The sequence below is a fragment of the Scyliorhinus torazame genome, chromosome 11 (genome assembly GCF_047496885.1).
Source record: "Scyliorhinus torazame isolate Kashiwa2021f chromosome 11, sScyTor2.1, whole genome shotgun sequence".
NCBI lineage: Eukaryota > Metazoa > Chordata > Chondrichthyes > Carcharhiniformes > Scyliorhinidae > Scyliorhinus > Scyliorhinus torazame.
Window position 1 is genome coordinate 112,263,926 of NC_092717.1, and position 21,023 is coordinate 112,284,948.

Sequence of the window (21,023 nt, forward strand, 5' to 3'; positions counted from 1 at the left end):
GGTGGCGCAGTGGGTTAGCCCTGTTGCCTCACGGCGCCGAGGTCCCAGGTTCGATCCTGGCTCTGGGTCACTGTCCGTGTGGAGTTTGCACATTCTCCCCGTGTTTGCTGGGTTGCCCCCACAACCCAAAAGATGTGCAGGTTAGGTGGATTGGCCATGCTAAATTGCCCCATAATTGGTCAAAATGAATTAGCTACTCCAAATTTAAAAAAATAAAATTAAAATTAAAAAAAAAATTCTAACTATAAGTAATATCAAAGGAAACTCAATAAATGCGTGTTACTTTGAACTTGCATGAATTCTTTGAGTTGATTATTGTGTAATCTAATGGTCACAGTCACATTTCTTCCTGGTGTCCAATGGGTGTCAGCCATTGAAAAGTCCCATTGCCCTGTTTGCCGGATATTCCACTTACTTCCTTCAGAGGGCGCACCACTCCCTGAAGGCTGAAGAGGCCTCACAATTCGACTTTATCCTTGAATCAGATGGTGTTAAATTAAGTGAACGAAATTAAAAGATAAACTGTGCTTTGAGAATCAATAGTTAACGACATTTATAAGTTAACTGACTTGGTGTTCTTTTATCGTGATTTTTTCCCCCCCCCGCGCGGTGCCACCGCTGGGACTGGCCTGAGGCCGCTGACGGTGTGGTAGTTATTTAATATTAAAACTGGTGAGGAGGTGCGGCGTTGAATGACAGAGGCAGTTGTCGCGGTGCCGAGTGAAGCGGGCGGATAAGAAGGTAGGAGAACATGGCTGGTGTGAGTGGTAATGTCGCCCAGAAGACCTGGGAGCTGGCGAATAACATGCAGGAAGTTCAGAGCATCGATGAGATCTACAAATATGACAAAAAACAACAGCAGGAGATCCTCGCAGCTAAACCATGGACTAAAGAGTAAGTCAATGTTTGAAACGTTATTGCTCTTGACGGGATCAGTGTTTGAATAAGAGCAGTTAATGAGACGTCTAGTAGGCCCGACCTTTGTTTCATCAGTAGGGAGACTTAAATATATCAAGAAACAGCAACCCCAGTAAATGCAATTTATTCAGAAAGAGTGTCTTGGACAAAACTTTGGGGGCAAAGGGGCATGTTGTGGTTGTAATTTTATTACAACCACAACTTCCAATTTAGTATGTCCTGTTTTCTATATAAGTACATATACAAATTAAATTTCCTAACTTCTCACAGACCAACTTTTTTAATGCTACAGCACTGACTTTACAAATGGCAGATTACTTTTATTAGCTACTGGAAAATGTATCTAAGAATATAAAGACAAGAATTAGGCTGCACGGTGCTTTGAGCCTGCTCTGCTGTTTCATGTGATGTTTTATTTATTCATTCAATGGATGTGGGTTTCGCTGGCTAGGCCAGCATTTATTGTCCATACCCAATTCCCCCTCGGTGGTGGTGAGCTGCCTGCTTGAACTGCTCAGTCCATGAGTAACTTCCAGACCGTGATGTCCCCATGTATCTGTTGCCTTTGTCTGTCTACATTGTAGTGTTCGTGGGTTTGGGTGGTACTGTTGCTTCACAGCACCAGGGTCCCAGGTTCGATTCCTGCTTGGGTCACTGTCTGTGCACAGTCTGCACATTCTCCCCTTGTCTGCGTGGGTTTCCTCCGGGTGCCCTGGTTTCCTCCCATAAGTCCCAAAAGACGTGCTGTTAGGTGAATTGGACATTCTGAATTCTCCCTCCGTGTAACCGAACAGGCACACCTGGTGAGTGTGGCCACTAGTGGATTTTCACAGTAACTTTATTGCAGTGTTAATGTAAGCCTACTAATAATAATAATAATCGTGTATTATCACAGGTAGGCTTCAATGAAGTTACTGTCATGATTATTATTATTATGGTAATTTCTTGCAGTGGATCTTTTAGATGGTACACACTGCATTTGGACAGTATCTTAAGGAGTCATGAATGAAAAGGCAAAGATGACTATCTGATCCTCCTTGCACCAAATTCCTACTTTCACTAATTTCTCAGCTTCCCATTCTGCTTAGCCATGTACCCAGTTAACGTTGTGATCTGTGATAATGCACTTGTGTCTATTTAAATAATTTCCACTAAACGTGAATACTGAAGAGACAGCATTCCCGGTTACAGAAAATCATGTGAGCCTAATGAGAAAATAAGGTTGCCTTTTAGTAACTAACTGGTTATTAAACATGAAAATTTACGTATTTTATGATGATGATTGTCGGGGGTGTCCAAGCCCAACAATGTGACTGATGATGTGCAAAGCAGTCCTATTTGCGCTTGTATTTCTCCTTTGTCTTGTTCTTGAAATTTGTAGATCAAGAAGTTTACAATAGACAATCCTTAGTACTTTTGCCTCATTGGATAAATCCTAAATCAGAGCACCAACATTGAAACTTAAGATATGTGCAAAATACGTTTTTTATATATGTAGCTCCATGACATGGACTTGAGACTCATTAACACACACTTTAAGATCCATCTAATCCAGGTGCAAAGCGGATCATATTTTTATGCCATTAATTTGAAGACTACTGAATTTGCAAAGGTGACCCAGTACAATAGTATTCTTTTTCACAAATTTTGGCAGTCTATTTTCCACATTAAGATATGATTTGATTACCCCTCACATTTGTTTCTCCATGGAAAACAATACCAATTTCTCCAATCTATCTATATAACTGAAGTATATGGTTTTCTTTTTGAAGCCTAGCCACCGTTACGAGATCCAAATTGCCTTCTGACCATGAGTGGTGGCTGGAAACTCCCTAGTCATGACAGACCTCGAGAGTTTTGCGCATGCATATACCGGGAGCGGGCAGCGCATGCTCAGTTCAATATTTTGTAGTTCTTTGGGCCAGTGGACTTGCACAAGAGAAAACTGTGTGAAAACCTGGATCATGTCACTGGGAGTGGAGAGTCCCAGGGAAGATGTCCCAGTTAGGCAGTAAGAGCGCTGTGGCTGGCAGACTTAAGTGATGGGGGCTTGGGAGAAGCACTGAAGAACTAAGGAGGCAGCAGAAGGTTGGCAATTCCATGCTGCGGCCTTTGGGGCAAAGGTACCCCTTTGGGACAGTAGTATTCTGCTCACTGGCCGAAGAGATGAAGTGGTGCTTGTGAGTTGGTGCTGGATTGCAGAATCAGGAATTCAGGGGAATGGAGTTCAGGACTTCCCAAAGTACTCTACAGTTAGAAGTTTTTGAAGTTTAGTCATTGATATAATGCCAGAAGCTCTGCTGTCAGTTTGCAAGCAGCAATGAGATGGATAATGTGTTTTTGTAATGTTGGTTGAGGGATTGGATTTCTAATTCACTAGCAAACTGAGGACAATGATGTACTCTTACACCCCTCCAAAGGACTTTACAGAATATCAGATGATATTTCAGTGCAATACTGACAAGAGTGCTGCATTGGGTGAGAACTTGCCTGACTTTCTGTTCATCTGGCCCACAACACTGAAAGAAGAGCAGTGAGTTCTTCCAATTTGTGGCTTGCTTTATGTATCACGGTAGCACAGTGGTAGTACTGTTATTTCACAGCACCAGGAACCCGGTTTGATTCCCGGCTTGGGTCACTGTCTGTGCGGTGTCTGCACGTTCTTCCCATGTCTGTGTGGGTTTCCTCCGGGCGCTCCGGTTTCCTCCCACAAGTCCTTAAAGATGTGCTTGTTAGGTGAATTGGACATTCTGAATTCTCCCTCGGTGTACCCGAACAAGTGCCGTAGTGTGGCGACGAGGGGATTTTCGCAGTAACTTCATTGCAGTATTAATGTAAGCCTACTTGTGACATTAATAAAGATTATTATTATCTTTACTTGCATAACAAATGAATGTCATAATTTCTGCTTTGGTGTTCAGCTTTTATTTTGACAATGATCTTTAATATGTTTAGTATACTGAATAATATTGATAATCTTTGTGTATATTGTGTGATTTAAAGTTTTATTTTAATTCCATCCATTTATATTTACATTTGTGTAACTACTAGTACATCAGATTTTAATGCGAAATGCAAGAAATATGTTGTGACTGTCAGCAAAATTAAACACTATATTTTTCTAATTATTGTAATTTATTTATTCCAGTCATCATTACTTCAAGTATTGTAAGATCTCGGCCCTTGCACTTTTGAAGATGGTGATGCATGCCAGGTCGGGTGGAAATCTGGAAGTGATGGGCTTAATGCTGGGAAAAGTGGATGGAGAAACAATGATCATAATGGACAGTTTTGCTCTCCCTGTTGAAGGGACAGAAACCAGAGTCAATGCTCAGGCTGCTGCTTATGAATACATGGCTGCTTATATTGAGAATGCTAAACAGGTAGGTTAAATAACTTGACAGATTTTTCCATCTTGTGAAATTATTGCAATTTATTTTTAAGTACTGGGATTCAAATGGAAAATTTCAGATTTGTCAATACAGTTTGCAAAGGATATTGCTAATGTATACAAGTTATTTCCAGGTATGTGTTGTAATTGCAGTATCTATCAATACCTTAAATCTTGCGTCTATCATCAATACTTCCGATCTACATTTCCTTTGTCTGCATTTAACTGTTGTAAGATTATTTTGAGTCTACTGGTATTAACTCTTTGGTTTTGAACCTCCTTTAGTGAACTTGCACGTGATCTGTCAGTATCTCATAATTCTCAGGTTCGAGCTTAAGTATGCAAGACCTCCCGAATGAGGTTTTTGAGACCTCCGGAATGAGGTTTTGCACAACCAGAGTCCCTCCACCAATGGCCCTTTTCCCACCCTACTCCATAACCCCCCCCCAAGGATCTATCCATATAATTCTCTCCTGCATTCTCTGCATTGTCTCTGTAAACTCTGTCCAATCTGGTCACTGGATTCTCTCAAATCTCCCAAAAGTTTAAAAAACTTAAATTGCTTTTTCCTCCACAGTAACTGAAATTTCTATTGTCAGAAGTAAGGGTTTAAACAAAAAACTAATTTGCACGATTACATTTATCCATTGGAATTATCTTTACTCAATTTAAAAAAAAAAATTAGAGTACCCAATTCTTTTCTTTTCCAATTAAGGGGCAATGTAGTGTGGTCAATCCACTTATCCTGCACATATTTGGGTTGTGGGGATGAGACCCACACAGGCATGGGGAGGATCTTGACTCAATTTAAGCATTTGCTTCAATGGACTTGATATTTTTGTTCAGAGTTCTGATTTTGTGGGTTCGGTTTGGATTGTGCAGTCTGAATATAATCAATGTACATTATTGTGTCAGCCTGTGAAGCTACAACACCGGACTACTTGCATGCCAAACAACACTAGCAGCATGTAATAGAGATAAGCAACCCCTCAACCAACGGATCAGGTCTAAGCTTTGCCATCATGCATGGTGTTGGGAAAATAACCAACTAACTGGAGGAGGAGGAGGTTCTATAAATATCCCCTTCAATTTCATGTGGTGAAATGTGAAATTTTGGAAGAAAGAACGAGAAGGTGGAGTATTATTTAAATGGAGAGAGACTGCAGAAAGCTGTCGCACAAAGAGACTTGGGGGTCCTTGTTTACAAACCCAGACAGCTGGCATACAGGTGCAGAAGGCAAATCTAATTCTGGCTTTTATTTCAAGGAGGATGGAGTATAAAAGTAAAGTGTGTTGCTGCAATTGTACAAGAAATTAGTGAGGCCACATCTGGAATACTGTGTACAGTTTTGGTTTCCTTATTTGAGGAAAGATATATTATAATTGGAGGTAGTGTAGAGGAGGTTCACCAAGATGATTCCAGGAATGGAGGAACTGCCATATGAGGAAAGATTAAACAAGTTGGATATGTACTCCTTGGAGTTCAAAAGAATTAGAAACAGTATGATTGAAAATATAAGATGCGTAGGGGATAGGCAGGGTAAATGTTGGGAGGATGTTTCCACTCATGGGAGAGTGCAGGACAGAGGGTATAGTCACAGAATAAGGGGGTGATCAGATGAATTTGAGGAAGAGTTTTTTCTCTCAGACTGATGAATCTTTGAAATTCTTTACCCCAGAAAGCTGAGGATGCTGAGTCCTTGAATGTTTTCAAGGCTGAGGTTAATAGGTTTTCAATCTGTAGACAATTTGAAGGTTACGGCGAGAGGGCAGGAAAGTGGACTTAGTGAGTGTTCGGTCAGCCATGATTTTATTAAATGATGGAGAAGACCCGAAGGGCGAACTGACCTACTCCTGTTCCTATTTCTTACAGTCTTTTGGTCTTATTCCCATCATCAGTGATGGGGGAGCCCAGCACATCAATGCAAAAGACAAGACTGAAGCATTTGCAGCCAAAAGTGCCAAGTGGATGATCCATCTTTGCCTCTTCCTGAAGTTCCCGGCATCATATATGCCAGTCTTAAGCAAATTTGATTCTCTCCACATGATATCAAGAAACGGCTGAAGACATTGGATCTGCAAATGCTATGGGTCTGACATATTTCCGGCAATAGTACTGAAGACTTGTGGTGCAGTCTAGTCACACTCCCAGTAAACCAGTTGGAGCACAAGTACAACACTGGCATCTTTCTACCTGACATGTTGAAAATCGCCCAGGTTTGTCCTGTCCACACACAGCAGGACAAATCTATGCTAGTTAATTATCACTCCCATCAGTCTACTCTAAAATATTAGCAAACTAATGGAAGGAGTTGTTGACAGTGCTATTAAGTGGCACTTACTCAGCAATAACCTGCTCAGTTTGGGTTATGCCAGGGCAACTCTGCTTCAGTGAGTATAAAAACCAAACGATAACTTCCTGTTTTCCACTTTTTTTTTTCAAAAGTGACGTCAGAGGGAAGCTGTGATCTGATTGGTTGATAGCAAATTTGCCCCAAATTTTAAAAAAAACACAGCTAAACTTTAAACTTAAAAATTAAACTCATTAATTAATTAGAGATGGCTGGTCAGGTGATGTGCTTGAGCTGCTTGATGTGGGAGCTGGCAGATCCCATTGCGAGCTGCAGCGACCACATCTGCAGTAAGTGTTGGCTGCTCGAAGAGTGCCGGCTCAGAGTTGATGAGCTGGAGTCTGAGCTTCAAACACTGAGGCACATCCGGGAGGGGGAGACTTACCTGGACACTGTGTTTAAGGAGGCAGTCACACCTGTCAAAGTAAGTTTAAATCCTGCCAGTGGCCAGGGACAGTAGGGTGTGACTGCAAGTCAGGCAGGTAAAGGGAACCAGCTGTCAGGAACTCCGGAGCCTCAGCCCTTGACCCTCTCCAACAGGTACGAGGCACTTGCTCCCTGTGTGGATGGTGAACAGGGCTGCAGGAAGGATGAGTCAGCTGACCAAGGCACCATAGTTCAGCAGGCCATTCAAGGGAGGGAGTAAATAGGCAAGTTGTAGTTGTAGGGGATTCTATTATCAGGGGGATAGAACGTATCCTTTGTGAGCAGGATAAAGAGTCCCGCATGGTATATTGCCTGCCCGGTGCTAGGGTGTGGGACGTCTCTGACCGGCTTGAAAGGATTCTGGAGAGGGAGGGGGAGGATCCAGTTGTTGTGGTCCATGTCGGTACCAACAACATAGGAAAGAGGACCTGTTTAGAGATTATAAAGAGCTAGGATTCAAATTAAAAAAACAGGTCCTCAAGGGTCATAATCTCCGGATTACTGCCCAAGCCACGTGCAAATTGGCATAGGGAGGCAAGAATAAGGGAAGTTAACACGTGGCTGAAAGAGTGGTATGGGAAAGAGGGGTTCCTTTTCATGGGACACTGGCATCAGCTTTGGGACAGGGGGGACCTATACCGTTGGGATGGTCTCCACCTGAACCGAGCTGGGACCAGTGTTCTGGCGAAAAGAGTAAATAGGGTGGTCAATAGGACTTTAAACTAAAGATTGGGGGGAGGGAAAGTCAGGGAACCAAGAGGTGAAGTAATCATTGGGAAGCGCAGCTGCTTAGGAATACAAAAAGCCACAAAAAAGACAGAACTCGGGAGAGGTTACGATAGTCCCCATCTCACAAAATATGACAGTGTATGGAAAGGCTCAGTAAACCAAGGTCTACCACACTGAAAACAAAAAGGGATGGTCAGTAGAGAATTAAAGGTGCTATATTTAAATGCGCACAGTGTACGGAACAAGGTAGATGAGCTTGTGGCCCAGATTGTGACTGGCAGGTATGATGTGGTAGGCATCACAGAGACGTGGTTGCAGGGGATTCAGGACTGGCATTTAAACATCCAGGGATTCACAACCTATCAAAAAGACAGAGGTGGGCAGAGGGGGCGGGGTTGCCTTGTTAATTAGGAATAAAATTAAATCAATAGCACTAAACAACATGGGGTCAGATGATGTGGAGTCTGTGTGGGTAGAGTTGAGGAACCACAAAGGCAAAAAACCCTTAATGGGAGTTATGTACAGGCTTCCGCTAACAGTGGTCAGGACCAGGGGCGTAAAATGCACCACAAAATAGAAAGTGCATGTCAGAAAGGCAAGGTCACAGTGATCATGGAGGACTTCAATATGCAGGTGGACTGGGTAAATAATGTTGCCAGTGGACCCAACAAGGGAATTCATTGAATGTTTACAGGAGGGCTTTTTGGAACAGCTTGTGATGGAGCCCACGAGGGAACAGGCCATTCTGGACTTAGTGTTATGTAATGAGCCAGACTTGATAAAAGATCTTAAAGTAAGGGAAAACTTAGGAGGCAGTGATCATAATATGGTAGAATTCAGTCTGCAATTTGAAAGAAAGAAGGTAGAATCAGATGTAAAGGTGTTACAGTTAAATAGAGTTAACTACAGGGGTATGAGGGAGGAACTGACGAAAATCGACTGGGAGCAGAGCCTAGTGGGAAAGACAGTAGAACAGCAATGGCAGGAGTTTCTGGGAGTAATTGAGGACACAGTACAGAGGTTCATCCCAAAGAAAAGAAAGGTTAGCAGAGGGGGGATTAGGCAGCCATGGCTGACAAAGGAAGTCCGAGAATGCATCAAAGCAAAAGAGAAAGCCTATAATGTGGCAAAGAGTAGTGGGAAGTCAGAAGATTGGGAAGGCTACAAAAACAAACAGAGGATAACAAAGAGAGAAATAAGGAAAGAGAGGATCAAATATGAAGGTAGGCTAGCCAGTAACATTAGGAATGATAGTAAAAGTTTCTTTAAATACATTAAAAACAAACGGGAGGAAAAAGTAGACATTGGGCCGCTCCAAAATTACGCTGGTAATCTAGTGATGGGAGACTAGGAAATAGCTGAGGAACTAAATTAGTACTTTGCGTCAATCTTCACAGTAGAAGACATGAGTAATATCCCAACAATTCAGGAGAGTCAGGGGGCAGAGTTGAATATGGTAGCCATCACAAAGGAGAAAGTGCTAGAGAAATTAAGAGGTCTAAAAATTGATAAATCTCCAGGCCCAGATGGGCTACATCCTAGAGTTCCAAAGGAGATAGCTGAAGAAATAGTGGAGGCGTTAGTTATGATCTTTCCAAAGTCACTGGAGTCAGGGAAAGTCCCAGACGATTGGAAAATCGCTGTTATAACCCCCCTGTTCAAGAAGGGAACAAGAAAAAAGATGGAAAATTATAGGCCAATTAGCCTAACCTCGGTTGTTGGCAAGATTCTAGAATCCATCGTTAAGGATGAGATTTCTAAATTCTTGGAAGTGCAGGGTCGGATTAGGACAAGTCAGCATGGATTTAGTAAGGGGAGGTCGTGCCTGACAAACCTGTTAGAGTTCTTTGAAGAGATAACAAATAGGTTAGACCAAGGAGAGCCAATGGATGTTATCTATCTTGACTTCCAAAAGGCCTTTGATAAGGTGCCGCACGGGAGACTGCTGAGTAAAATAAGGGCCCATGGTATTCGAGGCAAGGTACTAACATGGATTGACGATTGGCTGTCAGGCAGAAGGCAGAGAGTTGGGATAAAAGGTTCTTTTTCGGAATGGCAACCGGTGACGAGTGGTGTCCCGCAGGGTTCGGTGTTGGGGCCACAGCTGTTCTCTTTATATATTAACGATCTAGATGATGGGACTGGGGGCATTCTGGCTAAGTTTGCCGATGATACAAAGGTAGGTGGAGGAGGGGCAGGTAGTATGGAGGAGGTGGGGAGGCTGCAGAAAGATTTAGACAGTTTAGGAGAGTGGTCCAAGAAATGGCTGATGAAATTCAACGTGGGCAAGTGCGAGGTCTTGCACTTTGGAAAAAAGAATAGAGGCATGGACTATTTTCTAAACGGTGACAAAATTCATAATGCTGAAGTGCAAAGGGACTTGGGAGTCCTAGTCCAGGATTCTCTAAAGGTGAACGTGCAGGTTGAGTCCGTAATTAAGAAAGCAAATGCAATGTTGTCATTTATCGCAAGAGGCTTGGAATATAAAAGCAGGGATGTACTTCTGAAGCTTTATAAAGCACTAGTTAGGCCCCATTTAGAATTCTCTGAGCAATCGTCAATCCAAAGATATGCAGGTTAGGTGGACTGGCCATGATAAATTGCCCTTAGTGTCCAAAATTGCCCTTCGTGTTGAGTGGGGTTACTGGGTTATGGGGATTGGGTGGAGGTGTTGACCTTGGGTAGGGTGCTCTTTCCAAGAGCCGGTGCAGACTCGATGGGCCGAATGGCCTCCTTCTGCACTGTAAATTCTATGAAAACAAATCTCTATCTATGAAATTTTGGGCCCCACACCTCAGGAAGGACATACTGGCACTGGGGTTGGTCCAGTGGAGATTCACACGGATGATCCCAGGAATGGTAAGCCTAACATACGATGAACGTCTGAGGATCCTGGGATTATATTCATTGGAGTTTAGGAGGTTGAGGGGAGATCTAATAGAAACTTACAAGATAATGAATGGCTTAGATAGGGTGGACGTGGGGAAGTTGTTTCCATTAGCAGGGGAGACTAGGACCCGGGAGCACAGCCTTAGAATCAAAGGGAGTCACTTTAAAACACAGATGAGGAGACATTTCTTCAGCCAGAGAGTGGTGAGTCTGTGGAATTCATTGCCACAGAGGGCGGTAGAGGCCAGGACGTTGAGTGTCTTTAAGACAGAAGTTGATAAATTCTTGATTTCTCAAGGAATTAAGGGCTATGGAGAGAGAGCGGGTAAATGGAGTTGAAATCAGCCATGATTGAATGGTGGAGTGGACTCGATGGGCCGAATGGCCTTACTTCAGCTCCTATGTCTTCTGGTCATTATAGCCTTGGTCCAAACATGGCTGAAAGAGGTGAACTCTGGAGTTGACATGACAGCAAGGCAGCATTTGACTGAGTGTGACATCAAGGAGCCCAAGTTCAGGGAGGAGGCTCACCACAGCCTTCTCGAGGGCAATTCAGGATGGGCAATAAATGCTGGCCCAGCCAGCAACACCCACATCCTGTGAAAGAATTTTAAGAATTCCCAGGATTCATCAGGACCAGTCACAATCACAGAATTTACAGTGCAGAAGGAGGCCTTTTGGCCCATCGGGTCTGCACCGGCTCTTGGACCCAAGGTCAACACCTTTACCCTATCCCCATAACCCAGTAACCCCACCCAACACTAAGGGCAATTTTGGACACTAAGGGCAATTTATCATGGCCAATCCACCTAACCTGCACATCTTTGGACTGTGGGAGGAAACCGGAGCACCCGAAGGAAACCCACACACGCACACGGGGAGGCTGTGCAGACTCTGCACAGACAGTGACCCAAGCTGGAATCGAACCTGGGACCCTGGAGCTCTGAAGCAATTGTGCTATCCACAATGCTACCGTGGTGCCCTTCAGTTAGAGGAGTGAGTAGGGAGGGAAACACTGAAGAAGTGTTTCGGGTTTAAGTGTCACTTGACAACAGCTCCTCCACAAACCACCTTCAAGTTACGGTGACCACAATGCACGTATGCAAATTTCCCCCACAACAGCCAATCAGCAGCCCTGCTGTATTGTCCTCTGCTGAATCATGTCAATTGCATGGAATAAATATTTTTCATCAGCTTCACATTCTGTCTGCCGTTTTCCTTCAAGTAGTTTTAGAAATAGTATAAAGAGAGTTTTAAAACCATGTAATCTTACACTTTATTCTCCTAAGAATTTCAAACTTTCATCAACTTTTTAACAAAAAACAACTGCTCTCTAACCAGATCATAACGTGATTTTCTCTGTTTGTTTTTGGAAGACCTATTGCTTTTATCTTCCTCTGGTGATTAATTGGAGGAAGTAATAATTTAAAATATTTGCTGTATTCATCTTCCATTTCAAGCTTGTTTCCATCCTTTATGCTATTGATCTCTTCCATGACTGACACCTTATTTTAATGCAGTCCCCACCATTTTGCAGCTGGTGGGTTGGTGTTAACACAATTTATGATCTGTATGCAGTGGAAGAAAAAAAACTAAAGAAAGTACCAGGCATATTTTAAAAATTTGTAATCTCTAATTTAACAAATTCCGATAAGTTTCATTCAGAATCTCATCAAGGTAATCACATTTAACTTTTTAAAAATTCATTTACGAGATGTGGGTGTTGCTGGTTAGGCCAGCATTTAATGCCCATCCCTAGTTGCCCTTCAGAAGGTGTGATGAGTTGCCTTCTTGAACCACTGCAGTCCTTGAAGTGTAGGTACACCCACTATGTTATTAGGGAGGGAGTTCCAGGGTTTTGCCCCAGCGACAGTGAAGGAATGGCGATATATTTCAAAGTCAGGGTGGTGAGTGACTTGGAGAGGAACCTCCAGGTAGTGGAGTTCCCAGGTATCTGCTGCTCTTGTCCTTGCAGATGGTAGTGGTCGTGGATTTGGATGGTGCTGTTTAATGAACCTAGGTGAGTTACTTGAGTGCATCTTGTAGATGGTACATTCGGCTGCCATTGTTCGTTATGGGTCGAGGATTTGAATGTTTCTGGGGGGACGAGCAATCAGACAGGCTGCTTTGTTGGAGCTGGACTCATTCAGGTAAGTGGAGAGTATTCCATTACACTCCTGATTTGTGCCTTTTTTAGATGGTGGACAGGCTTTGGGGAGGGGGGAGGGGGAGTGCGGTCAGGAGGTAAGTTACTTGCTGTAGGATTCCTAGCCTTTGACCTACCCTGGTAGCAACAGTACTAATATGGCTAGTCCAGTTCAGTTTCTGATCAATGGTAACCCCATGATGTTGATTGTGGGGGATTTGGCAATGGTAATGCCATTGAATGTCATGGGGCGATGGTTAGATTCTCTCTTGTAGTAGATGGCCATTGCCTGGCATTTGTGTAGTGCGAATAGGGAACTGGAGCAGGAGCTTGATGAACTTCGGATCATTCGGGAGGCAGAGGTGGTCGTAGATAGAAGCTTCAGGGATGTAGTTACTCTGAAGAATGAAGATAGATGGGTGACGGTGAGAGGGGCTGGGAGGAAGCAGTCAGTACAGGAATCCCCTGTGGTCGTTCCCCTTATTAACAAGTATACCGCTTTGGATACGGGGGGGCGGGGGGGACTTACCAGGGATAAGCCATGGGGTACAGGTCTCTGGCACACAGTCTGTCCCTGTTGCTCACAAGGGAAGGGGGGAGAGGAGTAGAGCATTAGTCATTGGGAACTCCATAGTTAGGGGGACAGATAGGAGATTCTGTGGGAACGAGAGAGACTCGCGGTTGGTGTGTTGTCTCCCAGGTGCCAGGGTCCGTGATGTCTCGGATCGTGTTTTCGGGATTCTTAAGAGGGAGGGGGAGCAGCCCCAAGTCGTGGTCCATATCGGCACCAACGACATAGGTAGGAAAAGGGATGGGGATGTAAGGCAGGTATTTGGAGAGCTAGGGTGGAATCTTAGAGCTAGAACAAGCAGAGTTATTATCTCTGGGTTACCCGTGCCACGTGCTAGCGAGACGAGGAATAGGGAGAGAGAGCAGTTGAACACGTGGCTACAGGGATGATGCAGGAAGGAGGGATTCAGATACCTGGATAATTGGGGCTCATTCTGGGGTAGGTGGGACCTCTACAAACTGGATGGTCTACACCTGAACCAGAAGGGTACCAATATCCTTGGGGGGAAATTTGCTAATACTCTTTGGGAGGGTTTAAACTAATTCAGCAGGGGGATGAGAACCTGAATTGTAGCTCCAGTGTACAGGAGGTGGAGAGTAGTGAGGTCGTGAGTAAGGTTTCAAAGTTGCAGGAGTGTACCGGCAGGCAGGAAGGTGGTTTGAAGTGTGTCTACTTCAACGCCAGGAGCATCTGGAATAAGGTGGGTGAACTTGCAGCATGGGTTGGTACCTGGGACTTCGATGTTGTGGCCATTTCGGAGACATGGATAGAACAGGGACAGGAATGGTTGTTGCAGGTTCCAGGGTTTAAATGTTTCAGTAAGCTCAGGGAAGGTGGTAAAAGAGGGGGAGGTGTGGCATTGTTAGTCAATGTTGCATTGACGTAATTGTAGTATTACGTTGGCAGAAAGGATGTCTGATGCGGACTCGTCTACTGAGGTAGTATGGGCTGAGGTTAGAAACTGGAAAGGAGAGGTCACCCTTTTGGGAGTTTTCTATAGGCCTCCGAAAAGTTCCAGTAATGGAGAGGAAGGAATGGAAAGATTATTCTGGACAGGAGCGAAAGCAACAGGGTAGTTGTTATGGGGGACTTTAACTTTCCAAATATTGACTGGAAACGCTAAAGCTCGAGTACTTTAGAAGGGTCCGTTTTTGTCCAATGTGTGCAGGAGGGTTTCCTGACACAGTATGTGGATAGGCCAACAAGAGGCAAGGCCACATTGGATTTGGTACTGGGTAATGAACCAGGCCAGGTGTTAGATTTGGAGGTCGGTGAGCAGTGACCACAATTCGGTTACGTGGATGCATAGGATGGGGAAGGAAACTGCAGGGGATGGGCACAATTTAAATGTGGAGTTTTTTCAAGGAACAACTACTGCGTGTCCTTGATACGCGTGTACCTGTCAGGCAGGGAGGAAGTGGTCGAACAAGGGAATCGTGGTTTACTAAAGTACTTGAACCACTTGTCAAGAGGAAGAAGGAGGCTTATGTAAAGAGGAGACGTGAAGGTTCTGTTCGGGTGCTTGAGAGTTACAAGTTAGCCAGGAAGGACCTAAAGATGTTGATCTCCTGATCTCCTATTTTCTTTCTCTGTCAGTCTGGCCTCAATAAAAGTTGAGACGGATTCGCACGTAAACAGAAGTTATTTATTTAGCTTGCAAGCTTAACCATCTTACAGAATGTAACAGGACGTCCTGCCTCTTACACTCCAGAAAACGACTGAACTAACAGACAAAGGAATCTCTGCAAAATCAGTTCAAATGGTATCAAGTTTCACATACTCGACGGACATAGGTCAGCCTAGGTCCCTCCTGACCTGTTTAATCCATTCTGATTGGCTCACTTCCAATCCCTTTCTCTGGCCCCTATCAATGCATCCTCACTCTTATAGACACACCTCTTCCTGCTTTTTCCATGCGGTCCCAAATTCCTTTGTCCCTAACTGCAAAAATCAAAGTGGCTTATTTCTACATTACATTAACTAGTATCTCTAAAGTAACTATTTTATATCACATTCGTCAAAGAGAGAGCTAAGAAGAGCCAGGAGGGGACATGAGAAGTCTTTGGCAGGTAGGATCAAGGAAAACCCTAAAGCTTTCTATAGATATGTCAGGAATAAAAGAATGACTAGGGTAAGAGTAGGGCCAGTCAAGAACAGTAGTGGGAAGTTGTGCGTGGAGTCTGAGGAGATAGGAGAGGCGCTAAATGAATATTTTTCGTCAGTATTCACACAGGAAAAAGACAATGTTGTCAAGGAGAATACTGAGATACAGGCTACTAGATTAGACGGGATTGAGGTTCATAAGGCGGAGGTGTTAGCATTTCTGGAAAGTGTGAAAATAGATAAGTCCCCTGGGCCGGATGGGATTTATCCTAGGATTCTCTGGGAAGCTAGGGAGGAGATTGCAGAGCCTTTGGTTTTGATCTTTATGTCGTCGTTGTCTACAGGAATAGTGCCAGAAGACTGGAGGATAGCAAATGTTGTCCCCTTGTTCAAGAAGGGGAGTAGAGACAACCCCGGTAACTATAGACCAGTGAGCCTTACTTCTGCTGTGGGCAAAGTCTTGGAAAGGATTATAAGAGATAGGATTTATAATCATCTAGAAAGGAATAATTTGATTAGGGATAGTCAACACCGTTTTGTGAAGGGTAGGTCGTGCCTCACAAACCTTTATTTAGTTCTTTGAGAAGGTGACCAAACAGGTGGATGAGGGTAAAGTAGTTGATGTGTATATGGATTTCAGTAAAGCGTTTGATAAGATTCCCCAAGGTAGGCTATTGCAGAAAATACGGAGGCATGGGATTGAGGGTGATTTAGGGGTTTGGATCAGAAATTGCTCGCTGTAAGAAGACCGGGTGGTGGTTGATGGGAAATGTTCAGCCTGGAGTTCAAGTTACTCGTGGTGTACCACAAGGCTCTGTTTTGGGGCCACTGCTGTTTGTCATTTTTATAAATGACCTGGAGGAGGGCGTAGAAGGATGGGTGAGTAAATTTGTAGATGACGCTAAAGTCGGTGGAGTTGTGGACAGTGCAGAAGGATGTTGCAGGTTACAGAGGGACATAGATACGCTGCAGAGCTGGGCTGAGAGGTGGCAAATGGAGTTTAATGCAGAAAAGTGTGAGGTGATTAATTTTGGAAGGAGTAACAGGAATACAGAGTACTGGGCTAATGGTAAGATTCTTGGTAGTGTGGATGAGCAGAGAGATCTCGGTGTCCATGTACATCGATCCCTGAAAGTTGCCACCCAGGTTGATAGGGTTGTTAAGAAGGCGTACGGTGTGTTAGCTTTTATTGGTAGAGGGATTGAGTTTTGGAAGCCATAAGGTCAAAACTCTGGTGCGGCCGCATTTGGAGTATTGCGTGCAATTCTGGTTGCCGCATTATAGGAAGGATGTGGAAGCATTGGAAAGGGTGCAGAGGAGATTTACCAGAATGTTGCCTGGTATGGAGGGAAGATCTTATGAGGAAAGGCTGAGGGACTTGAGGCTGTTTTCGTTAGAGAGAAGAAGGTTAAGAGGTGACTTAATTGAGGCATACAAGATGATCAGAGGATTAGATAGGGTGAACAATGAGAGCCTTTTTCCTCGGATGGTGATGGCTAGCACGAGGGGACATAGCTTTAAATTGAGGGGAGCTAGATATAGGACAGATGTCAGAGTTGGGTTGTTTACTCAGAGAGTAGTAAGAGCGTGGAATGCCCTGCCTGCAACAGTAATGGACTCGCCAACATTAAGGGCATTTAAATGGTAATTGGATAAACATGTGGATGATAATGGAATAGTGTAGATGGGCTTTAGAGTGGTTTCACAGGTTGGCGCAACATCAAGGGCCGAAGGGCCTGTACTGCGCTGTAATGTTCTATGAATGTAACTTGCCACTTGTCAGCCCAAGCCTGGATATTGTCCAGGTCTTGCTGCATTTGGACATGGACTGCTTCATTATCTGAGGAGTTGCGAATGGTGCTGAATATTGTGCAGTTATCCGCAAACTTCCCCACTTCTGACCTTTATAATAGAAGGAAGGTCATTGATGAAGCAGCTGAAGACAGTTGGGCCCAGGACACTACCCTGAGGAACTTCTGCAGTGATGTCCTGGAGTTGAGATGATTGATCTCCAACCACCACAACTATCTTCCTTCGTGCCAGGTATGACTCCAACCAGCAGAGGTTTACCCACCTGATTCCCATTGACTTCAGTTTAGCTAGGGCTCCTTGATGCCATCGTTCTGGAGCGCAATCTTCAGTACTATTGCCGGGATATTGTCAGGGTCCATAACCTTTGAAGTATCCAGTGCCTTCAGCCGTTTCTTGATATTACGTGGAGTGAATCATATTGGCTGAAGACTGACAGTTGTGATGCTGGGGACCTCCGGAGGAGACCGAGATGGATCATCCACTCGGCACTTCTGGCTGAAGATTGTTGCGAATGCCTCAGCCTTGTCTTTTGCACATACGTGCTGGGCTCCTCCCTCATTAAGGATGGAGATATTTACTTCCGGTGGCGGCTATGAAGGAGTAGGTCACACATTTGGTGGCTCCCGCTCGGGTCGGACCTTTGGACCTTTATCCCCAAATTTTTTGTCGGATTTGATTCGGAAAATTGATGGTGGATGCAATTGTGAAGAGGAATCTTACATCTGTGCATGGAGAGGCGGACCAGGAGTGCTCGCAAAGGAAGAAATAGGCGAACAGAGAAGGACTGACATCCGGGCAATAGTAAAGGATGACATCGGTGCTATGGAGGATAAGGTTGAATCCATTTGGGTGGAAATCAGGAATAGTAAGGCGAAAAAGTCACTGATGGGAGTAGTCTATAGGCCACCAAATAGTAACATTATGGTGGTGCAGGCAATAAACAAAGAAATAACTGATGCATGTAGAAATGGTACAGCAGTTATCATGTAGATTCAAATCCCCCATGTCGATTGGTTTAACCAGGTTGGTCAAGGCAGCCTTGAGGAGGAGTTTATAGAATGTATCCGCGATAGTTTCCTGGAACAGTATGTAATGGAACCTACGAGGGAACAAGCGGTCCTAGATCTGGTCCTGTGTAATGAGACAGGATTGATTCAGGATCTCATAGTTAGGGATCCTCTTGGAAGGAGCGATCACAATATGGTGGAATTTAAAATACAGTTAGAGGATGACAAGGTAAAATCAAACACTAGTGTTTTGTGCTTAAACAAAGGAGATTACAATGGGATGAGAGAAGAACTAGGTAAGGTAGACTGGGAGCAAAGACTTTATGGTGGAACAGTGGAGAACCTTCCAAGCGATTTTTCACAGTGCTCAGCAAAGGTTTATACCAACAAAAAGGAAGGACGGTAGAAAGAGGGAAAATCAACCGTGGATATCTAAGGAAATAAGGGAGAGAATCAAATTGAAGGAAAAAGCATACAAAGTAGCAAAGATTAGTGGGAGACTAGAGGACTGGGAAATCTTTAGGGGGCAACAGAAAGCTACTAAAAAGCTATAAAGAACAGTAAGATAGATTACAAGAGTAAACTTGCTCAGAATAGAAAAACAGACAGTAAAAGTTTCTACAAATATATAAAACAAAAAAGAGTGGCTAAGGTAAATATTGGTCCTTTAGAGGATGAGAAGGGAGATTTAATAATGGGACATGAGGAACTGAACAGGTTTATTGGGCCGGTCTTCACAGTGGAAGACACAAATAACATGCCAGTGACTGATGGAAATGAGGCTATGACAGGTGAGTACCTTGAGAGGATTGTTATCACTCAGGAGGTAGTGATGGGCAAGCTAATGGGGCTAAAGGTAGACCAGTCTCCTGGCCCTGATGGAATGCATCCCAGAGTGCTAAAAGAGATGGCTAGGGAAATTGCAAATGTACTAGTGATAATTTACCAAAATTCACTTGACTCTGCGGAGGTCCTGGCGGATTGGAAATTAACAAACGTGACACCACTGTTTAAAACAGGAGGTAGGCAGAAAGCAGGTAATTATAGGCCAGTGAGCTTAACTTTGGTAGTAGTGAAGATGCTGGAATCTATCATCAAGGAAGAAATAGCGAGGCATCTGGATGGAAATTGTCCCATTGGGCAGACCCAGCATGGGTTCATGAAGGGCAGGTCATGCCTAACTAATTTAGTGGAATTTTTTGAGGACATTACCAGTGTGGTAGGTAACGGGGAGCCAATGGATGTGTTATATATGGATTTCCAGAAAGCCTTTGACAAGGTGCCACACAAAAGGTTGCTGCATAAGATAAAGATGCATGGCATTAAGGGGAAAGTAGTAGCATGGATAGAGGCAAATGGAATTTTGTCCTTCATTGCTAGAGGGATGGAGTTTAAGACTAGGGAGGTTATGCTGTAATTGTATAAGGTGTTAGTGAGGCCACACCTGGAGTATTGTGTTCAGTTTTGGTCTCCTTACTTGAGAAAGGACGTACTGGCACTGGAGGGTGTGCAGAGGAGATTCACTAGGTTAATCCCAGAGCTGAAGGGGTTGGATTACGAGGAGCGGTTGAGTAGACTGGGACTGTACTCATTGGAATTTAGAAGAATGAGGGGGGATCTTATAGAAACATATAAAATTATGAAGGGAATAGATAGGATAGATGCGGGCAAGTTGTTTCCACTGGCGGGTGAAAGCAGAACTAGGGGGCATAGCCTCAAAATAAGGGGAAGTAGAATTAGGACTGAGTTTAAGAGGAACGTCTTCACCCAAAGGGTTGTGAATCTATGGAATTCCTTGCCCAGTGAAGCAGTAGAGGCTCCTTCATTAAATGTTTTAAAGATAAAGATAGATAGTTTTTTGAAGAATAAAGGGATTAAGGGTTATGGTGTTCGGGCCGGAAAGTGGAGCTGAGTTCACAAAAGATCAGCCATGATCTCATTGAATGGTGGAGCAGGCTCGAGGGGCCAGATGGCCTACTCCTGCTCCTAGTTCTTATGTTCTTATGGAGGTGCAGCGGGAGAAAGCATGGCGGACGACCGGAGTCCTGGTTCGACGACCCAACGGTCGACGGAGCAGCTAATGCAGTTCATACAGGAGGGCTTCGCCAAGCAGAAACAGGAATGCTTGGACCAGATTAAGGAATCGATTGCTCGGCTGGAACTTAGACTGGATGCGTAAGATCAGGTGATCCAGAAAGTGGAAAAGGCACTGACTTGAGCAGGAGGAACACCAAACAGCAATGGCGGTGGAGGTGGGGATGCTGAGAGACCAACAGAAAAGGCTCCTGGAGAAGGTGGAGGACCAAAGAATGGGTCCCGCCGGCAGAACTTGAGAATCGTTGGTCTCCCGGAGGGGTCCGAAGGAGCAGACGGAGGGGCATATATAGCAGGCATGTTCGAGAAGTTACTGGGGGATGGGACGTTCTCCCAACCCTTGGAGGTGAACAGGGCTCACAGAGCGCTCGCGAGGAAGCTGCGAGTGGGGGACGTGGCCAGAAGAGCAGGGTTCAACCAAATAAAGTCGACCCTTTTCAAGAAGGTGAAGTTTGGACTGCTGTATCCGGCCAGTCTTTGGGTCACTTATGAGGAGCAACATTTTTAGTTTGAGTCGCCCGATGAAGCGATGGACTTCATAGAAAGAAAGGGCTGACAGTGGACTGAGGTGCTTAACTTTGCTGTT

The 21,023-nt window shown here is 44.3% G+C and overlaps 1 protein-coding gene across 1 annotated transcript in view; it reads left to right on the forward strand.

Annotated features, from left to right (window-relative positions):
* Positions 1 to 419: 419 nt before the first annotated feature.
* cops5 (COP9 signalosome subunit 5) overlaps positions 420 to 21,023 on the forward strand; it is a 105,799-nt gene continuing 85,195 nt past the window's right edge. Inside the window, exons 1-2 of the mRNA XM_072467629.1 lie at positions 420 to 894; positions 4,067 to 4,301. Of these exons, the coding sequence (XP_072323730.1) occupies positions 752 to 894; positions 4,067 to 4,301 (378 nt within the window). The 5' untranslated portion in view covers positions 420 to 751. The remainder of the gene's footprint in view (positions 895 to 4,066; positions 4,302 to 21,023) is intronic.